Source organism: Kluyveromyces lactis, assembly GCF_000002515.2.
Source record: "Kluyveromyces lactis strain NRRL Y-1140 chromosome F complete sequence".
NCBI lineage: Eukaryota > Fungi > Ascomycota > Saccharomycetes > Saccharomycetales > Saccharomycetaceae > Kluyveromyces > Kluyveromyces lactis.
In genome coordinates, this window is record NC_006042.1 from 2,251,417 (window position 1) to 2,271,501 (window position 20,085).

Consider the following 20,085-nt stretch of genomic DNA (forward strand, 5'->3'; position numbering starts at 1 on the left):
ATCTGCAACTTAAAGCAACATAGCGGCAGGTGATAGAATGTATAGGAGAAGCACTGCTCTATTGATTCCGTATTTTAGATCTAGTTTTCTGCGACGTTCATCTACGGTCCAAACACCAAAAACTGAGAAATTGAAGATTTCATTATTGAATGATGATACCTTGATTGAAACAGAATCTCTTCCAACTTCTGCAATTAGAACCAAATCAAGTGATCGCGGTGGCAGAGAGACACGTAACTCGTTACCTCCATCTTTACAATATGTACGCGATGTTATGGATAAATATACCGGACACGTAGTGCTCACACAGATTGGATCGTTTTATGAGTTATACTTTGAACATGCTACAATATACGCACCAATATTGAACATCACACTGACCAGTAAATCTATTGTTTCAGGGAAAGTACCATTTGCAGGATTTCCTTTGAATCAATTGAACAGACACTTAAAGGTCCTTGTGAAACAATATGGATATAGTGTAGCCGTATGTGACCAATTCAAACATGAAACATTAGTTGATAATGATAAAAATAAGTTCATGAGAAGAGTTACTAGAATTGTCACACCCGGAACATTCATCGATGAAGCTTTCGAAAATTTCCAGGAAAATCAGTATTTACTCACTGTACACTTCTCCGAAAACTGTATGAAAAGAGCTGCAGATTTGAACATTCCAGTAGGTTTGTCTTGGTGTGATATATCTACTGGTGAAATATTTGTGCAACAGGTATATTTGAAAGATTTAGTGTCTTCAATTACTAGAATAAGGCCTATGGAAGTTCTTTTGGATGAGGAGATAATGCCCGTCGAAATTACGAATGGTGAATGGTATAAGGAATTAACAGAATTGAAGAAATATTTTATCAAGTATCAAAAGATGCCTTCCAAACATCGTCCTATTCAATCCTTCTTTAAATTGTTCTCAAATGCAGAAGGTGACATTGGAAGATCATTGGGAAACTTCACCCAAAAAGAAATTGCGGCACTCAGAAACCTCCTGCTTTACATTGAGGAACATCTTCCGGATATCAACACTAATCTAGAACTCCCACAGAAACAACTTATCACAGATATAATGCAAATTGATTCCAGAACAAGTACAGCGTTGGAGTTACATTCTACAATGAGAAAACATCACAAGAAAGGCTCACTTTTGTCGACAATTCGAAGAACAGTAACCACATCCGGAACTCGGCTTTTGACTCAGTGGTTATCTGCACCATCAATGGACATAAATGAAATAAAAAATAGACAATCTCTTGTGCTGCTCTTCAAAGATAATTTTGATTACACTGAATCCCTTATACGGTATTTGAAAGAAACTGCTGATATGTCTAGAATTATACAAAGATTCTCTTTTGGACGCGGAGATCCATTAGAGTTAATTCAAATAGCTAAGTCTTTGAGGAAATGTAAAGAAATTTCTGAATACCTCCAGACTAATGTTCATCCCTCAACCAAAAAAACTGAGAAATTGATCAAAAATATAACGAAACAACTTAATTTCGAAGATCCTATCGTAGAAAAAGTCATAAGCAGTCTTAATGAAGAGTCGTTAATTAAACAATGGTCTGAAAAGTATGAGAGGGATGACGAAGAAAAATTTGATGCCAGCGAAGAAAATCAAGAGAGAAAATCTTTGGTGATGATAATGAAACCAAGTGCATCACAAAAATTGAAAGAATACTATAAAAGCTACAACATCTTGATTAAGGAGAAAGAAAGCTTATTACAATGGTACAAAGATTGGTTTCTCGAACGTTTTAAACTTAAAAACGTTTCATTAAAACAGAAAAACTCCGGAGAGTTTTGCATACACTTGAGTGGGAGTATTGCAAATGTAGTTGAGTTTGATAAGTACATTGAACAGCAGAAAGATTCATCTCAAGCACATTCTGGGTTCCATGTGCTCCAAAAATCAAGACAAACTAGATGGATAATACACGATAAATGGGAAACTTTGTCCAGAGAAATTGAAGTAGTTGGTGCACTGATTAAAAATGAAGAAGAGCGTTTAATCAATCAATTTCAAAAGGATTTCATTTCATTGAGCCCCATGATTAGATCTTTATCTCAGACGCTTGATTATATGGATGTTCTCACTTCATTTGCTAAATTGGCAATCGAACAAAGGCTAGTCCTTCCAAAAGTCACTCAAGGTACGGAGCTTAATATAAAAGGTGGACGTCATCTAGTGGTTGAGGCCAGTATTTCGCAGAAATCGTTGGAGAGTTTCACGCCTAATGATTGCCAAATCAACTCAGGCGAACTTTGGGTTATCACTGGACCTAATATGGGAGGAAAATCAACATTTTTGAGACAGAACGCAATAATTGTCATTTTGGCACAGATTGGATCATTTGTACCTTGTGAAAGTGCGGTTATTGGATTAGTGGATAAAATTTTTAGCAGAGTCGGATCTGCGGACGACCTTTATAACGAAATGAGCACATTCATGGTTGAAATGATTGAAACAAGCTATATTCTTAAAGGTGCAACCAATAGATCTATGGCAATCTTAGATGAGATCGGTAGAGGTACGAGTCGCTCAGAAGGTGTCGCAATTGCATATGCAACTTTGAAGTATCTTACGACAAATAATGCCTGCCGTGCTCTGTTTGCTACTCATTTTGGTACAGAACTTGCCAGTACGATCAATAGTACATCCAATGAGGAGTTTATCAACAATATATCTTTTTTTAAAACAGGTATTATTGGTGATAACTCCAATTTCTATTATGATCATAAATTGAAACCAGGTATTTGTTCAAAATCAGATGCTATTAAAGTAGCCAAATTGGCGGGCTTCCCTGAGGAAGCTTTGGAAATTGCTTCTACTTTATTGGAAGAAATTTAAGATATTATATGCTATATCTAACGTAATGTACCTATATAATTGTTCTGAACAAAATTACCAAAATGCAATGAAGATAATCATCTATAGTGATTTGTTTAATTGTTGTTCATAGATCTTTCATGAGGATCATTTAAAGGCCTAGAAGGGGTATATTGCTGTTGAGCAGCAGATTGCCCAGATTGTTGGAAATTTGGGAAAGTATTCATTGGTTGTGACACTGGAGTGGTGTTTGGTGGGAAAAATTGTAGGGGCATGTTTGGTAGTGGTATATTGCTCTGGGGTGGAAACATTTGTGGCTGGGAAGCAAACGGTTGTTGAAACTGTTGCTGGTACTGGAATATTCCTTGCTGCTGGGCAAGTGGTTGATTAGGATAACTTGGATATTGAGGTTGATAAAAGCCTCCATTGTTGTATGGAGGTTGTTGATTACCATACGCCATTGGTTGAGAAAATTGTGGGTTGTACATATGTGGGAATCCAGGCGGAAACTGCATTGGATTAGTTGGAACTATTGATTTTGAATGCGGTCTTTCATTTTTCGGTCTCTTACAAGAAATTTGTCCCTCAGAACTGCCATCTTCGGTATCTCTGTATTGACTTCTATTTTCTCTGATATTTCTTGAACGATAACTTACTGTGGACTTGTTACTGTATGGTAAAGGATCTTTATTCTTGAAGGCAGTTTTCCCGCCAGCCGTATTTTCCGAATCATCGTCATTATTCTTGCGTTTTTTAGCTAGCTTCTTTTTACGTTTAAACTCCATCTCCTTTTCGTCATCAGAAAACTCTTGTTCATTTTCGGGCAGCTCTTCATCGAATCCGTTAGAAGCATCCGTTCCTTTGATTTGCTTCAGCTCAAAAGTGTCCACCCAACGGGCCTCAGGAGTAACATAGAATACCTTGGCACCAACTTTGGTTTTCAAATCGTTGAATCTAGTGGAACTGATTTCTTTGTCTTTATCGAACGATACTCTATAGAATGGAGCTTGTAAAGGGCCAAAGACCTCACATACCGGACCAACCAATGTCTTTTCCTGTAAGCAAAGTATACTTCCTTCCTTTAAAACTCTTTGTTCCCCTGAAAGAGATGCAGTAATGATGATATTGTGCTCAAAAGCAGATTTAATGGTGCCGATTTCATTAATGGTTGCCTTCTCGTCTATAATGAAGTCTTCAGGTACCACAGGCACTGGTTCTTCTACTAATTCGTGTACGGATCGAATCGGTCCCGTTGCAGCCGGTTCTTCGTCATCAGCTTCTTCGATTACCGGTACAAGATCATCACCATCATCATCACCATCATCATCATCATCGCTTGAAGTGAAGTCAGAGCTTGAGTGAGCAGTTGTTTCAGGACTAGATATTCCACTTTCAGCGTTGATCTCCTTCACTTCCTGTTCCACATTGTCAGTATTGTCAGCTGTCTCGGTTATCTTGGTAGTTTCAGAAGCCTCAGTAGTCTCGACAGTCTCGCTAGTGTCAGTTATGCTTGTGACAGCTTTAGACTCGTTTTGCAATGCCTGTTCAAATAAGTCAACCTCTACGCCAGTCATGATTAATACTATGAGCTCTCAGCTAAGTGTCCACTATAACAACTTGAGTTGTCTTTCGTCAACTCGCTTACCTCTCATTAAGGGACTACGACATATACATACTTAAGCTCATCGAAACTTTTCATGCCTCTGATGAAATTCTCAGATTTTCATTTATTTCTTTTTTTTTCTTGTGGTCCAACAGAGAATTCAAGCAAAAAGATTCTCCGGAAATGTCATGGAGAAACTGTCGATTAAAAAAAAAAAAAAGGTACAGATATGGATAATCGGAATGTAACAAGGGCCGGAAAAACCAAACTCCAAACTGATTTGGTACAGCCGTCCCAGCACACATGTACAGGAAGCGGTTCCAAAGCGATTCTAAAGTAGTTTTAAATATACGAATCTAGTATTAAATTCTAAAAACTTATAAGGCTTGTGAGAGCTTTGTAAGGAATCGTGCCCTTAGTTAAAAGTGGGGTTAACGGGTGTATTGTTACTCTCATATACAAATAGGCAAGTGGCTTTGTGTGAAATACTCAAATTAATAAACCACCCACAAACAATAATTTTACACGCGCTTATTCTGCTTAGTACCTGAACTGATCAGAGGCCAGCTTCTCGATTGAATTCAATTTTGAGTAATTCAATCGCACAAAGAAATGCTACCTTATCATATTTCTTCATTGACTTACTTTGAACTACTATTTTCAGCTAGTTGAAATACAGACTTGAAAATGGTCTGTGCGTGATCATAATGGAAACGGTAGTTACCACAGCAATCTAATGCAGCCATGTTCATACTAAAATAATGATGAAAATGAATCTTAAAAAAAAAGAATTATACTACTCTAAGATAAACGCAACAATAAATAAGGTGGAGTTTCGATGAGGAAAAGGTAACGAAGTTAGCGAATATTCCTCGAATTCCTAAAATATGAGTAATTGAATGACACATTGGTTTCTTTTTGCCAAGGTGTTCTACTAAGAAAGAGGATCGGTATTATTTTCTTACGCTGTTGCAGCTTCAGTGATCTCCTTTAGGTAACCGAGTTATATGAAATAAGGAATTAGCTGAATTTCTTTAGTCATCACATATATAAAAGCCAGCTCTGAAGAAAAAATAAAAATTTCTGGAAGAACATAGCCAACTCATTTAAAGAATCTTCTACTGAACCTGGTGACCTCATATTTTCTGATGAGACCAACAGAATCTAATACGTCGGAGATTGATTCCATTTCTTCTGCTAGTGACGTTTCTCATATTTTGTCTGACCCGCATGGATTTGTACCGAAATCCAAAAAGAGTCAACTGGCAGATTCAGACCAACGTATCACTAGAAGGCTTTCTGAGCCTTCTAGTATCAAGACAGCGGACACAGGACGGTCTACTATCATTACTGGTATTTCAAGAACTGTTACGAGGACTTTGAGCACGATCAAGAAGGCGGTTGATGATGATAATTTACAAGCCGACAATAACACCGACGATTTAAACAAATTGTTGGAAAGAAATTTTGATATTGATGATGCATTACGGTTGACAGAAACAGCTAAGAGAACTGACAGTCGTTACACCACCAACACTAATACTAATACTAATGCCAATGCTGTTAATGCTAAGGGTTCAGATAAATGGTTTGATCAAACCTCTGATAGTGAAGGTGAATATCGATCGGAAGTTCCGGTTGAACTAGCCGGTGATGATGAAGGCCAGACACTTAATAAAGTCTTTACCAACAAGGAGACCAACACTTTGGATCTTCCACCAGAGGGAGGATACGGTTGGGTGTGTTGTCTTTGTGTCACACTTGTTATGTTTTCCACTTGGGGTTGTAATTCGGCGTTTGGTGTGTTTCTAGCATTTTACTTGAACAATTCAAGCTTTCCAGGTGCTAGTAAATATGACTATGCATTAATTGCAGGTATGACTGTATTCTTTGGGCAAGGGTTACCTCCGTTTGTTCTCTTATTTATGAGAATCTTTGGTTTAAAAATTCCAATGTATTTCGGTATTGTGATTATGTGCTTGGGTTTCGTTTTAGCCAGTTATGCTGTGTCATTATGGCAACTATATTTGACTCAAGGTTTCCTTAGTGGCGTCGGCATTTCGTTTATTTTCGCTCCTGCCACTACCGTTTTGCCTGGGTGGTTTCTTAAAAAAAGATCATTTGCAATGGGTTTATCATTGATTGGAACAGGAGCAGGTGGTGTTGCATACTCTCTAGCGGTTAATAAAATGATAGAAAATACCGGTAATCAGAGATTTGCATTAAGAATCCTTGCTATCACTTGCAGCATAACTTGTGTAGTAGCAACCCTTTTGCTACGTCAGAGAGTTCCAATGAAGGCTACTGGGATCAGAAATTGGAAAGCAATCAAGCAACACTGTAATGATATGTTCTCGATGCACATATTCAAAAAATGGACAGTTCAATTAATTGCAATGTGGTTCATGTTTGCATTATTTGGATATACTTTAATGATATTTACTTTATCCTCATACGCTGTTGCTAACGGCTTGACTGCTCATCAAGGTTCCTCGCTAACGGCAATCTTGAACGGTGCCCAAAGTGTAGGTAGACCCTTAATTGGATACACAGGGGATAAAATCGGTAGAACGAATATTACTGTTATGCTAACGTTACTTTTAACAATTTTCATGTTCGGTTTTTGGATCCCTGCTGACAGTTATTCATCTTTAATCGGGTTTTCAATATGTGTCGGTCTATGTATTGGTGTAGCTAATGTTATGAACACCGTGCTAGTTGCTGACATCGTTGGACCGGTAGATTTTTTGCCCGCTTGGGGTTATGTTAACTTGGTGGGCTCTCCATTCATGCTTGTTGCTGAAGTTATTGCACAAGCGTTGACTGAACCCAACTCCAACGACCCATATCTCCACACTCAAATATTTGCGGGATGTTGTTTCGTTGCGGCATTACTCCTTATATTGGGATTGCGGGAGGTGACAGCAAAGATAAAGATAAAAGAAAGACAAACGATAAATTTGCAACGGTTAAAGGATTATGATGATTCAAACTTATCAGAAAAAGACAATAACATCTTGAGAGAAAGAGAGATCAAGTATGATTACTTACTTGGATCAGGCATCAAAAGCTACTTTGCAAGAATGTTTTATCCAATGCATGTATAAAACTCTTTCCACAGAGTCATCTATTCTTTTCTTCCGTCTATAAAAGTAGCATTAGTGAAGTATCTTACTTAGTTTATTTATTTCAGTATTTTCATCCCACTTCAAATCCTTGATATAAGCATTGCATTCATTATCAAAATCCTTCCATTGATCAACCAACTTCTTTGAAATTACATTGAATCTCATTATCGGGTCATGCAAATTTTGGTTAGGATCTAAGTTCATCTGAATGCAAATCTCATGAATGACGTTATTTAGCTCAGAGTAATTTAGCACAAACTCATAACTCATATCCATCAATAAAACCAAAGTAGTTGGATACAGCTGATGAGTGTATGTTCCAAGCGAAGCACCTGAACCTGAATATAAAATTGGATGATTCAAAATATTTGATAAGAATACAGAATGAGCTCTTTTTAGATCCTCAAGATCAAATGAAGAATAGCCGCTAACATCATCTGTCGTAAGTTCTTTGAAGTTTTCGATAAAATGAAGATCAGGTTTTAAAACACCGCTTGAGACTTTTACCCCATTTCTAAGCACTTTAACTTTAACCGAGGAGGTTGGATCGGTATCTTTATGATTTAGATTCGAAAGAAGCTTCCTAAATTCATGTTCAATAATACTCTCGAAACAATATGTTTCAACTTTTTTAGTGAAAGATTGAATCTGATTCTTTAAAACATTGATCATTGAAACTTTATTCAGTAAATCCCTAATAAATGGAACCCTGATGTTCAGCTTTCTAAAAAGTTTAAGAATGGATGAATTTTTTTGCCATTCTTGTTCATAATTGTACTCATTCTTTTTAATTCTCCATAAGAAGTTGAAAATTCTCAGATAATCTCTGCGGCTTCCGTGTTGGTTGATATCCATTACTGTTGAAAGAGGCTGATCCACGAGATAGTCTAATGTGAAAACATCCCAACCCGAAGATCCATGTGCTAATTCCAAAATTCTAGCATCAAGCCTATTCACCAAGAGATTGTTATCTGATTTGTTCAATCTATTTCTCAGAGATGATTGTTGAATTGCGATTTGTAGACACTTCGTTAAATGATGGCTTTCTAAAAGTTGAGAAGGTTGGTTGAAGAGATTTTCCGAGTTTTGAATAATAGAATCAATCACATCGCTTTTACCCATTAGAAGGATATCTTTTAAAAGGTTGAGAGTCTCGAAATAATAAAATTTCGATCGTAATGTGGTGTTGATATAGTGGTTAATTTCACCATATTGCTGGTTAACCAATTCGAAAAATTTGTGATCCATTGAAGGGCCTAATAGCCTATATTGCAATGAATACTTATTTGCAAATTTTCCAATCCATTCAACTTCGCTGCAGCAATGTTCGAGATATCGGAGGGACTTTCCAATAATGTATATTTTTTTGGCCACTAAAGACGGTATAAATTTTGGAATTTTCTGTGGCAAGAATACCAATCCCAATGGTTCTTTCTCGTCATTTTGAACAAAAAAGTCACTACTAACATTTGAATCCAGTTTTCCATCAATCAACCAATCGCATATGTTCTTCATGTAGGGTTGTAAAAGACGCTCTAACGCATCAGATGCAAATTTCTCGAGTACTGGATCACCATTACTTTTTTGTAACTGGCATACAGATAGTAATCCCTCTGCACTGCTTTTTTCAAAGTTTTCAATATATTCCATATATGTCCTTAGTTTTAGTACTTCAGGATAGAGGTGTTGATATGTAAAACATAATGGATCGAGTGGATGTAAGTGGGATGAGAAATTGTTGACGAAATTACTATAATCTCGAAGTTTACTTTGAATCAATGTCAAAAATGCTACTTTTAGTGTACTGGTGGTAACATGTTTTTTAAGATATTCCACTCTAATTTGAAGGTGCAAGTAAAGTAAGCCTGCTTCAACGATATCATGCAACTGTTGGCTTTCTCCGTTCGGAATATTGCTGGGTATTGTGAACTTCTTGTCTTTTAGTTCGAATAAAGTAGAGGGTGTTCCCAACACAAGATAGGGTATACTTTTAACGATATCGGCCCTCGATACCATTGTGCTGAAATATGGATCTGATAAGCTTTGTAATGTAGCATCAGATGAACTATGTTGCCAAGCATTTCCCCCATAGGACCCAATTGACCTTCTGTCCGATACCTTCTCAAAATTCTCAAAAGAATCCGCATAGACGCTTTCCGTTGTTTTCCTTTGTATATTTTCTATCACTTCTTTCGACATTGGTTCTCTCATATCATACAACTCATCGTTTTTGTCTAAAAGTGACAAACATTGCAGTAAATATTTATGTTTTTCTTCCGGACTTGAGAGATGGCACATGATGCCGGCAAACATTTCTAAATGAGACCAACTTTTCATGTCCTGATTGCGTTGCACCATTATTTTTTTATAATATTCCAATACTTTTGTGACATTTTCCTTTGATGATGTTTTGATAGAGTAGTAAAGGTCCTGAATTAATTGCTGAGAATACGCACTGCCAGCAGATGCAGGAAGCATGTGTAGTACACATGTGCCAAATTTTTGGTCCATTATTGTTTTTTCCGTTACCCCACAGTAGAGATAGGGGAAGAGGCTCTTTTTCACATCTTTTACCTTTCACTTTAGCGCACAAATCGTTCTTGTTTGTTGATATTTTCACAAAACAATATCGATCTACTGTTGTTGTATCCAATGATGTAAACATAAAGTGAAAAAGGTTGTGAAATAGTCACGTGATTGACTTTGGTGACCATCACAAGGATTGAAGGAAAGACATATGCAGACATACATGTATACATAATATATATATCAATACAGTACATGTATAATACATTTGTTTAACTTATTATTATGCCATATTTTTTAATAAGGAGCAGAGAGTAGTTCAGCCTCCCTTGAAAAGAAAGAGTTAGAGAATTTGTCATCGTACCCGCAATGTTCCATAGTTCTTTTATAGTGATAGAAATTGTAGAATTGCAGCATGGCCCGTAAAGCAATTTCTTGGCCATAGGAATCGTTGATCTCGCCCGTGATATCCTTCCCTGTTATCCAGTTATCTGTTAAATGAAGTTTCTCATGTAAGAACACTCCAGAAATCAATTCCATATGATCTGCCCTCCATCTTTTATTCTTGAATGGTGCCAATTCGTGAATTATCTTTAATATGGGGTGGTATATGTCCAGATTAAAGATAGAATACAATGCCTTGAATATGTTACTAACATTAAGTGGTAGGTCTTTTAGCCTTTGTGTCTTTTTCCCAGTTATTTTGGATAACACTCGTAATAGATACACCTCGGAATTGAGCATTCGGAGATTTAATCTGTTTGCTTTCTCATTTGCGGTTGATATCTCAAGAGTTTCTTTATATTGAACATTGTATAAAGAACATTCACTCCAAAAAGAATGGGTAGGTTGTAAATGTTTAGAGTAAATTCTGTTTTGATATTGATCAGTAAAAGATTGAAGGATGCCTACGCTTGTCGTAATGAACTTTGAATCGTAAATCAACGAGCAAAGATACTCAAATTTAAGAAAGTGGCTAACCTTAAACCATTTTAAAAGGAGGAAAAGTATGGCAGAACTCGATTCCATTGCAATTTCCTTTGATCTTATAAGTTCCAATTGTGGTTGAAGCTCATTAATTTCTTCTTCAGAAAAATCCTCTTCAAGGTATACTTTGTTTGACATACAAGTTTCAATAGTTTCTAATAGAACATATACTAGAGATGAAAAATGGGGTAAAGCATTAGCATAATAATCTTCGATGCGATTCATGGTTTCAGGTTCCTCATTCTGTATACCTCTATACGTGAATGGGTCCTTCTCATGTACCTCAGTGTTTGTCCATCCTCGTTCTTGCACCATAAATAATTCTCTTTCATGCCATAGTTGTTTAGTAGATAGTTTTATATGCACAGATTTTGACAAAATTTCGATTGCTTCTTGCATGTTATACGGTAACACTGTCTCAGGCACCGCAATACTCAGCTTATTACTAAGTTCGTCTACCACACCAGTATCATAGTCACCAGAGGATGGAAAAAATGCTGGATATGATAAATTGGCTTGAAATGACTTCCTCGTTTTCAATCCGTTGGGCGAGCTTGTGGGTGATGCCGGCTGTGATGGTGCAGGCGTTGCCATATGCACTTGTGGCTCTCCCAACGACATGTTAGAACTGCTCCTCGAACGGGGTCTCGGAATCTCTAAAAATTGTGAAAGAGAATTGGGGTTGTCAAGCATGCTAGGATATGTCGGTTCTGGAAGCTGAGAAGATGGAAATCTTGAGGTGATATCTTCCCTAAAAGCAACATATTCCAATGGAGATATTGAAAGATTCGAAGCAGAGGAGTCTTTCTTTTCAATTTTGTGATGTTGAAGAACAAATCTCTTCACTGCGTCATAATGGCTCTCTTCACCAAACTGTAATAGAAGCACTTTATGGAATAAAATAATGATATTTCTTATTCTCATTGAGAGTCGACTTTTCCAACGCCAATGGTCTATATATTTTGTAAGGAAAAGCATCAAGCCAGATGAATGTACGACATCAATAAAATCTTCTACAGCTTTGGTGTGCATGCTTCTTTGCTCAATAGCTATATTGATCATAAAATAAGTGATTGAACCCGAGTAGAACAAAAGAGTATTATATTGTTGCAAATTAGTGTTCTTCACCCTACAACAATCTGCATGTTTCTTAAAGCAAGGTAAGAGTACCTTTGAAATCATCATCAATAGAGTATTATTCCTCCGTAGAATGTCTAAATGATGGAAATAACTGTTCGTTTCCTGAAAAGTTCCGAAAGAAATATACGCCAGACAAAGCAAGGTATTGATATCCACTGAATTTACCTCTAGCTTTTTACCAAGCTCTGTAATAACTTGAATAGCGTATTTACGCTCTTCGATAAATTTCGAACTATCATAGTTTTTTTCAAAGCTCAACTTTGCAGTCTTTAAGCTCCCATAGTCCTTTTGTATGAACCATTCTGATAGTTCGTGAAATAATGAATTAAAATCGGAAGCCTGCCAATCTAACGTAGGCTTGGTAAATGAATGTGAAAGATCACCTCTTTCAATCTCGTCTGCTTTTTCTTGTAACAACTTCTTTAATGCATCGTCTACTGGTAAATTATTATCTTCTTCAACTTTGACATCCTCATATGTAATTATTTTATCTTTGTCATTCAATTCGGGTGAAACCTTCCTTAGTTGCTTCGGTGATGCTTGTCCGTTAGTATATGAATCATAACCTTGGAAATAATCTTTCAGGCTACCAGAACTAGAACTGGGGGAGATTGGTCCATCGATCTCATCGACATTTGCAAACTCTGAATCCTCATCATCTTCTTCCCCATTAGCATCATCCTGAGTATCAATAATCTCACTGCTATTGTTCGCTTCATTAGATTGTCTATCTGTGCCGTTGTTTTCATGCTGCAATTCATTTGAATCACCCAAATGTAATTTCTTGCTAAGTAAACTATCCAGATCATGGAATAAAGACGTATCCGAAGGGAAAGTCTGGTGTTCATTGGAGAGCTGTTTTGCAAATGGCGGTCTAGCCTGAGTCTTGCTCCTCAAATCTTTAGAAGACAAAGACTTCAATAGCGGAGATCTTGACCGCTGTGTCTCTGGCATTATCGCAATCCACAAATAATATTGGATTCCTTTCTATCTCTCAAATTGAATAATCGTTAATTCAATGTTGAAAAGAAAACAGCTCTTCAAGCCGCTATCAATAGAAAACCACGGGAGTAGTTCAGGCAATACCTCGCAATGTATTTGAACCACAAAAGTAACGTTTTCTAAAAAGTTTAAGTGTATAGTTGCAAACGTTCTTATTCTAACATGTCTGATTGAATGCGATGCTACTTTTTTTTGGATTTTGAGTAACTATTCAAATGCCTGAAAAATGTGATACACACAAATTAAAACTGAAAATCTGTAAGAAACAAATCGAATTTGACTCGTGATGTTCAATCGTGGAAGAGTGACCAGCAAGCTTTTCTGGCCGAAGCCGCTAGTTTATATTTGATTGCAAACTAAATGAGCATTTCTCTGGAGAATATTCTTGGCCTCAAAGTTAAAATTACTGATGTTTTAGACCATGTAACGCAAGGAAAAGTGTATTCATTCAACTCAAATAATGACACCATCACTTTGATTGTGGGCAAGAAAAATAAAGCATACACATTTGAGATCATTCAGACCTCATTTATCAAGCATCTGGAACTAGTAGGAGAGAAGGCTAATCCGTCTAGTTTCAAGAAAGATCATGTAAAACCGTCATACGTTGATCTCGATAGAGTGAAAAATGCATTGGCTAAGACAATAGACACAGCTGCTAAAAAGGAAATGTCAATTGGAAAAAATGTTTCCTATGAGGGTCAATTTATATTTGATCTCATTCATAAGACTATATCAGATATAGTATGGAAGGGAAAATCCATTGTCGTTCTTGATGAGCTGGAAATAAATCCGCCGTATCAGCTTGGTAGCATTAAACCATTGCAAGGCAGAACTGATGTCAAATCAAAAGAGTTGATAGATAAGATTGTTGAATCTGCATGGAATAAATTAGAGAACGAAAGAAAAGGCGGATGATGCCGGATGTCAATGTAAAAATATATAGTTTATTTATTTACAGATTAAAATTTAACTTATTTCGTTCGGAATTAAAACTGGATAGAATACACATCGCCTTAGATGATGCCCACTAGGAGCAATCTCTAGCTTGTCCTTCGATTAACGTCACTCCGAATTTCAAAGTAACATCCACCGGATAGAAATTGAATCGAATAATTTAAGACCTTTCCCAGAGGTTCCTTTAAACCCATCAAGTTCCTCCCATGGAATATAAAACTCAAATCGTTCATTCTTAGGTAAAATGTAGTTGGAGTCATTATCAAGGTTCTTTGACTGAAGCACAGATTCCCAATAAAGATTTAACCAGCAACTTGAAAAAGAGCTTAGGTGAGAGACGTTGTTTATAAATTGCGAGGTCTTTGAACGGATTCCAAATGATAAACGGATATCTGAGAAAGTTACGTTGATATTTGGAACTATTATTTGCTTTGAAGTTAACGACCTTAATGATCCCTTGCCTGTAGAACACTGCTTGGAGAATAAATCGATAAGACCCGATTTTCCACTTGAGTGACTTTGTATCTTAATGGATACTGTTGTATTATTGGCCTTTTTCAAGAATTCCGAGCTATATTGACCAATTGAATTTGTAAACTCGATTGACAAAATCTTGAATTCGATGGTAGAAAGGTTCTTTATTATTTCTTCTCGTTGTTTAGCTTCGTATCGGAGAAACATTTCTTGGTACTTGAGATAACGTAGTTGAGAAGCTATGGTAACTCCTTTACTGATGCCTGTCTTAAACCTAGTGCTCAGAAAAAGAGATTGTGCTTCATGACGGGGGAGCTGCAAGTATGTCATCAAATATGCGACTACCAGAGTGCCCGATCTCCCTTTGCCCATTTTACAGTGAATAACAGCTACTTTCCCCCTTGAGACAGTATCTCTTATATCGTCTATTAAGTTCTGAAGATGCAAAAAAGATGGTGGTGAATGATCAATCCATCCAGCTCTCAACAAGTGAGATTTCACAGAAATTGGTGGTTTTACTATTTCATCTGCATTAGATCTGAATAGTAATTTGATTCCGGAAACATTGCAATGGTCTTCGAGCATTTTTCTGGATCTAAAAGTGGAAGTAATTTTTTCACTCTTACCAGCTGGTGGGGTCACATGTTTTGATTCCAATACCATGGCAAAATCGTCATCAGTGTAGTCTGAATCATTCATTTCCGCCTTCAAATTGTAGATTTTCCAGTTCTTTCTGCCATGATTCGCATCCAAATACGTGACAAGATCAACGAGACTGTTGCGATAAAACATTTTGGGATACTTCATTACAGGATATGAGCAAACAATGATGTTGTCAGTAACATACGAAACATCCAAAACTAATCCCATATTATTCTTATATTGATTGAAAGGGGAGCTGTAGATTGATTTGATGATGTGCTCCGGATTAAATTTCGATAAAGTCATTTTGAATACTTTCAGTACAATTATACTTGGTGAAGATCTTAGTAACGTCAAAGCGATTGTCCAAAATTTGGCCGACTTTGAATTTATAGATGTAGACCAGTCTATTTAATACTGGTGGTGGGGAAGTTGTAAATGAGTTTGAATTGCTAGTTTTCTTAAATGCAACATTTGTGTCACTTCAGAAAGTACTTGACAACAGTGCGACAAAAAAAAAATAAGAAAAAAAAAAAACAGGAAAGACAAGTATCAGGTAGAATAGTTATATTATTCCAGTAATGAACTCGCATTTAATGTTTCAACGATGTGATCAGCAATTGCGTTTAGCGCATCTGATATGTTGATATCATCATCATTTTTCAGTTCGAAGAGCCCTGTATTCCGTTTAAGCTGTCCTTCAATGTCTTCATCTTCGAACATATACTTATGTTCGTTCCTGTAAGATTTGTAAACAAATTCATCAAAGTAGTATGGTGGATCAACCCAATATGAATCTATAGTCTTGTATCCAGCTCTTGCATTTCTTCTCTTTTTCAAAACTTCGTATGGAGCTCGAACAAATATTTTGATGTCAAACTTCTTTGTTAGCTCTTCATCGTTAAATATCATGAACCCATCAACCAATACAATCTTAAGATCAGAATTTTGCACGATAGCATATTTCCTCTTAAGAGAATCCCAATCTTCTGGTGATATATCAAACTTTGTTATGTCATCAACGTTATCGTTATGAATCAATTTACTTTTGATTAAGCCAGTTTCTTTTATTTGATCCAACTCTCTTTTAAATGCAGGTATATCCAATGCCTCTGGACAGTCCCAGTCGGCAATCTGATATTTTTCGTTTAGTGGAATTTGCGCATCAGGCTTATAGAAGTCATCTTCGTGTAATACACTACTTCTAGGGATTGCATTCGATGTTAGCTTGGTTAAGGTGGTCTTACCCGATGATGAACATCCACTTATCGCGATGAGAACCAATTTAGAGCTAGTCATTCTTTTCTCCTAAAATAGTGGGTTTAAGTTGATACCGCTTACTTCGTACGATGTAGGGAATAAGGAAGTAAATATGTCCCAAGGAGCTACCTCAATTTTCCCTACAAATAGCTTATGTGACGCTTTTCATTGTCTTGTTTGGAAGATATGTTGGATCTTTCTTATCTATTGTCCTGGCTTTCAATTTTTCATGCGAAACCATTTTTGAATTTTGTCAATAAATTTTGAGAAAGTTAACAATCCTGCAAGACTTTATATGATAAATTCGCAGAAACTTGGTACATGAGAAGGCAATATAGGTTATTTTGCCCTACTTAACAGCTTTGTGGAACCCTCCAACTGAATCGATATCTGAAGCATCTTTTCATTTACTCACAATGTCGGAATTTATTAATGAGAACCCTGATATTTTAGATGAGACCCTCCTACCGTCCAGAAAAGAAGATATTACAAATGAACTATTTGGTGATGCCTTAGGGAAAATCACACATGAAAGAAAAAGGCAGTTGCTGCAGATAGGATCTGTAGACTCGCCAGTTTTGAAAAACATAGGTCTTCTAGATAAACTATTAAACCAGCAGCTATCTTTGGATGAGACCGTACCTGATTTGACAGATATAGAAACAGCAACTGAATCCGATGAAAACACTGAGGAAGAAGAAGAGGAAGATCCTATCGATGCTCAAGAAATCTACGATCTTATAGCTCATATCAGTGACCCAGAACATCCACTAACGCTAGGACAATTAGCGGTGGTGAACTTGGCTGATATCGAAGTACATGATACGAACGGCAAGGATAAAATGGCCGAAGTTATCGTTAGAATCACTCCAACAATTACACATTGCTCTCTCGCAACCCTTATTGGGCTTGGTATTAGAGTGCGGTTAGAACGTAGTCTCTCGCCCAGATTTAGAATCACTATCCTACTTAAAAAGGGTACACATCAAAGTGAAAACCAGGTTAACAAACAACTTAATGACAAAGAACGTGTAGCTGCTGCCTGCGAGAATGACCAGTTGTTAGGAGTCGTTTCCAAAATGTTAAGTACATGTAAATAATGATCACCGTTTTGATTCTATTGAGCAGAAACATCCAAAGGAACTGCTGCTACGGGACTCCCACTTGTCCAAACCGCACTCTTTTTGTCAGGTCATACAGCCCTGATATTTCAATAATGAAAAATCGGCATGCTGAAAAAAACAACCGCAATAATAAAATATTAAAAAATAAAAATGGATCCCAGAGCAACATTTTGATGTTAGTGTTTGGGTATGAATCATTGCTGAAGAACCGACGTCAACCCTCAAAATAACTGCCAGTATGGGTGTTTTCATTCCACATTACAAGCTTTCGAAGCTAAAGGAGTACAGGTATGTTACTCGATCATAGAGATGAACTACATTCTGTTTCCTTTCTTGCAAGGAAATGATGAAAAGGTGATCATGAGTTACTAACCACATCGATTAAAATTGAATGAAGTTACCAAGGTGAGGACAGGTCGATTATCTCTAAGTATACTTTGAAGCCATTCTGGTCTCAATTTGTGAAAATTTTTCCATTATGGATGGCACCTAATGTTGTTACGCTTTCAGGGTTTGGATTCATCATTGTTAATGTTTTGACAGTCTTGTACTTAAATCCAACCTTAGATCAAGAACAGCCACGTTGGGCATACTTTTCGTATGCGTTAGGTCTCTTCTTGTATCAAACGTTTGATGCATGTGATGGAGCACATGCACGTCGGACAGGCCAATCGGGGCCGTTGGGTGAATTGTTTGATCATTGTATTGATGCATTGAACACTACTCTGTCAATGTTTATATTTTGTTCTGTGTGTGGCGTTGGATATAAACCGATGATACTTTTCATCCAGTTCGCTTTGTTGTGCAACTTCTATTTGAGTACTTGGGAAGAATATCATACTCACAAACTATTTCTAAGTGAATTCAGTGGGCCTGTCGAGGGTATTTTGTTGATTGTTGCGTCTTTCATTATCACAGGTATTTATGGACCACAGAAAGTTTGGCACAGAGAGCTATTTGCGTTCCAATTGTTTGAACAGGACTTTGTGTTAGAATCTATGCATGTAATGTTCTTCTTATCAGGTATCGGACTTATTTTCAATATCTTATCTGCCAGAAGAAATGTCGTTGAGCATTACCTCAAGAGCTCTGGTACTGCAGAATCAAAAACAGCCAACATCAAGGCTGCTGATAGAGGTTTGCTGCCATTTTTCATTTATTTCGCTACCGTGTTTTTAACTGCATTCCTTCAGCCAAAGTTTATTGCACTACCGTTCATCATGAGTATTGGCCTAACGATGGCTTTCACTGTTGGTAGAATCATCATTGGACATTTAACAGATCAAGAATTCCCAATGAGGCATCCACTCATGTTTATTCCATCTCTTCAACTGATCATATGCTACGTATTTGTTTACGGTTTGAAATATGATTCTAACGCCATTGTCAATGACTTGAACTGGTTTGGGTTCGGACTAACTTTGGGTATTCACGGAATGTTCATAACAGAGGTCATTTATGAATTCACAACATATTTGGATATCTACGCTCTTTCCATCAAGCATCCGAAGAAGGTTGAGTAAATCTCTAACCCCCAGAACTTCAAAACTCGATGTCCATAATAATATGTCATTATTGCTCACCCACCATGACCTGTTATAAAATCATGTTCCTTTCACTAGTTTTTTAAATCATTTATTCACTTATATATACAAGCTGATACGTAAGAAACTCGTCAAAAATACTCACACATTCTCATCATTGCAGAGCTATTGCTGTTTTCAATTGTTTTTATGGGACTGGCCGAAGAGGGGGGGGCCAGTTATTGGTTTGTCATTTAGCATATCAGTATTGAACAATACTTCCACTTAAATGGCAGTTGCTGGGGCACCTGGAGAAGCTGGGGAAGCACCCTCACCAGCAGCCAAAATATCATTAGCATCCTTTTGTAGATCGAAGCTCTTCTCCATTTCAATCAATTGTTGTTCGGCCAAGATTGACAAGGATAGAGGAACACCCAATAACAATGCAGAGGTAGTCACAGCCCACAATAAGTTACCACTCTTAGAAAACACACTACTGAATAGAGAGACAGTTCCGTTGTACAAAAAAGAGATGGTCTTTCTCTTTTGAGGTGGGATAATATCCTTCAAGGCAATCAATCTTTCATAGATATTTTCATCTTCATAAAGGTCCTCATCATCGCTGGAGAACTCCTCTTCATCAGATTCATCTGCTTGTTGAAGAGAATCGACAGCTGGATCAGCAAGAGTTTCCCCAGCTGTGGTTTGGTTAATAGGGGATTCTTCAGTCAACTCAGTTAATTCCACCATTATTTATATTTTCTTGGTATATGTATATTTGGGTACTATGATAAAGGTAAGCAACGGCTGTAACGAAACAACCCGTACCATAAAGCAATCATTAAGCATCTCTCTTCTTCTTTTAAACTAGCATTTCAGT

General features: G+C 37.0%; 11 protein-coding genes across 11 annotated transcripts; 5 read left to right on the top strand and 6 right to left on the bottom strand.

Annotated features, from left to right (window-relative positions):
• Positions 1-37: 37 nt before the first annotated feature.
• Positions 38-2,860, top strand: MSH1 (mismatch repair ATPase MSH1; the record flags this gene model as incomplete). Its single annotated transcript, XM_456156.1, has 1 exon — positions 38-2,860. The coding sequence occupies one exon, from the start codon at positions 38-40 to the stop codon at positions 2,858-2,860; it is 2,823 nt and encodes a 940-aa protein (XP_456156.1).
• A 95-nt stretch (positions 2,861-2,955) lies between these two features.
• On the bottom strand, positions 2,956-4,413 carry NAF1 (RNA-binding snoRNP assembly protein; the record flags this gene model as incomplete). The annotated part of the gene is made up of 1 exon (XM_456157.1): positions 2,956-4,413. The coding sequence occupies one exon, from the start codon at positions 4,411-4,413 to the stop codon at positions 2,956-2,958; it is 1,458 nt and encodes a 485-aa protein (XP_456157.1).
• A 1,177-nt stretch (positions 4,414-5,590) lies between these two features.
• Positions 5,591-7,549, top strand: ESBP6 (Esbp6p; the record flags this gene model as incomplete). The annotated part of the gene is made up of 1 exon (XM_456158.1): positions 5,591-7,549. One exon carries the CDS (start codon positions 5,591-5,593, stop codon positions 7,547-7,549), a length of 1,959 nt encoding a protein of 652 aa, XP_456158.1.
• Positions 7,550-7,600: 51 nt separating this feature from the next.
• On the bottom strand, positions 7,601-10,081 carry SPC98 (Spc98p; the record flags this gene model as incomplete). The annotated part of the gene is made up of 1 exon (XM_456159.1): positions 7,601-10,081. The coding sequence occupies one exon, from the start codon at positions 10,079-10,081 to the stop codon at positions 7,601-7,603; it is 2,481 nt and encodes an 826-aa protein (XP_456159.1).
• A 312-nt stretch (positions 10,082-10,393) lies between these two features.
• Positions 10,394-13,177, bottom strand: FAR11 (Far11p; the record flags this gene model as incomplete). Its single annotated transcript, XM_456160.1, has 1 exon — positions 10,394-13,177. One exon carries the CDS (start codon positions 13,175-13,177, stop codon positions 10,394-10,396), a length of 2,784 nt encoding a protein of 927 aa, XP_456160.1.
• A 408-nt stretch (positions 13,178-13,585) lies between these two features.
• On the top strand, positions 13,586-14,143 carry LSM12 (Lsm12p; the record flags this gene model as incomplete). The annotated part of the gene is made up of 1 exon (XM_456161.1): positions 13,586-14,143. The coding sequence occupies one exon, from the start codon at positions 13,586-13,588 to the stop codon at positions 14,141-14,143; it is 558 nt and encodes a 185-aa protein (XP_456161.1).
• Positions 14,144-14,302: 159 nt separating this feature from the next.
• TEP1 (putative phosphatidylinositol-3,4,5-trisphosphate 3-phosphatase) lies at positions 14,303-15,604 on the bottom strand (the record flags this gene model as incomplete). The annotated part of the gene is made up of 1 exon (XM_456162.1): positions 14,303-15,604. One exon carries the CDS (start codon positions 15,602-15,604, stop codon positions 14,303-14,305), a length of 1,302 nt encoding a protein of 433 aa, XP_456162.1.
• Positions 15,605-15,868: 264 nt separating this feature from the next.
• Positions 15,869-16,597, bottom strand: NRK1 (ribosylnicotinamide kinase; the record flags this gene model as incomplete). The annotated part of the gene is made up of 1 exon (XM_456163.1): positions 15,869-16,597. The coding sequence occupies one exon, from the start codon at positions 16,595-16,597 to the stop codon at positions 15,869-15,871; it is 729 nt and encodes a 242-aa protein (XP_456163.1).
• A 377-nt stretch (positions 16,598-16,974) lies between these two features.
• On the top strand, positions 16,975-17,658 carry CIA2 (iron-sulfur cluster assembly protein CIA2; the record flags this gene model as incomplete). Its single annotated transcript, XM_456164.1, has 1 exon — positions 16,975-17,658. One exon carries the CDS (start codon positions 16,975-16,977, stop codon positions 17,656-17,658), a length of 684 nt encoding a protein of 227 aa, XP_456164.1.
• A 262-nt stretch (positions 17,659-17,920) lies between these two features.
• CPT1 (diacylglycerol cholinephosphotransferase) lies at positions 17,921-19,205 on the top strand (the record flags this gene model as incomplete). The annotated part of the gene is made up of 2 exons (XM_456165.2): positions 17,921-17,970; positions 18,098-19,205. 2 exons carry the CDS (start codon positions 17,921-17,923, stop codon positions 19,203-19,205), a joined length of 1,158 nt encoding a protein of 385 aa, XP_456165.2.
• A 285-nt stretch (positions 19,206-19,490) lies between these two features.
• TOM22 (Tom22p) lies at positions 19,491-19,955 on the bottom strand (the record flags this gene model as incomplete). Its single annotated transcript, XM_456166.1, has 1 exon — positions 19,491-19,955. One exon carries the CDS (start codon positions 19,953-19,955, stop codon positions 19,491-19,493), a length of 465 nt encoding a protein of 154 aa, XP_456166.1.
• Between the last annotated feature and the right edge of the window lie 130 nt (positions 19,956-20,085).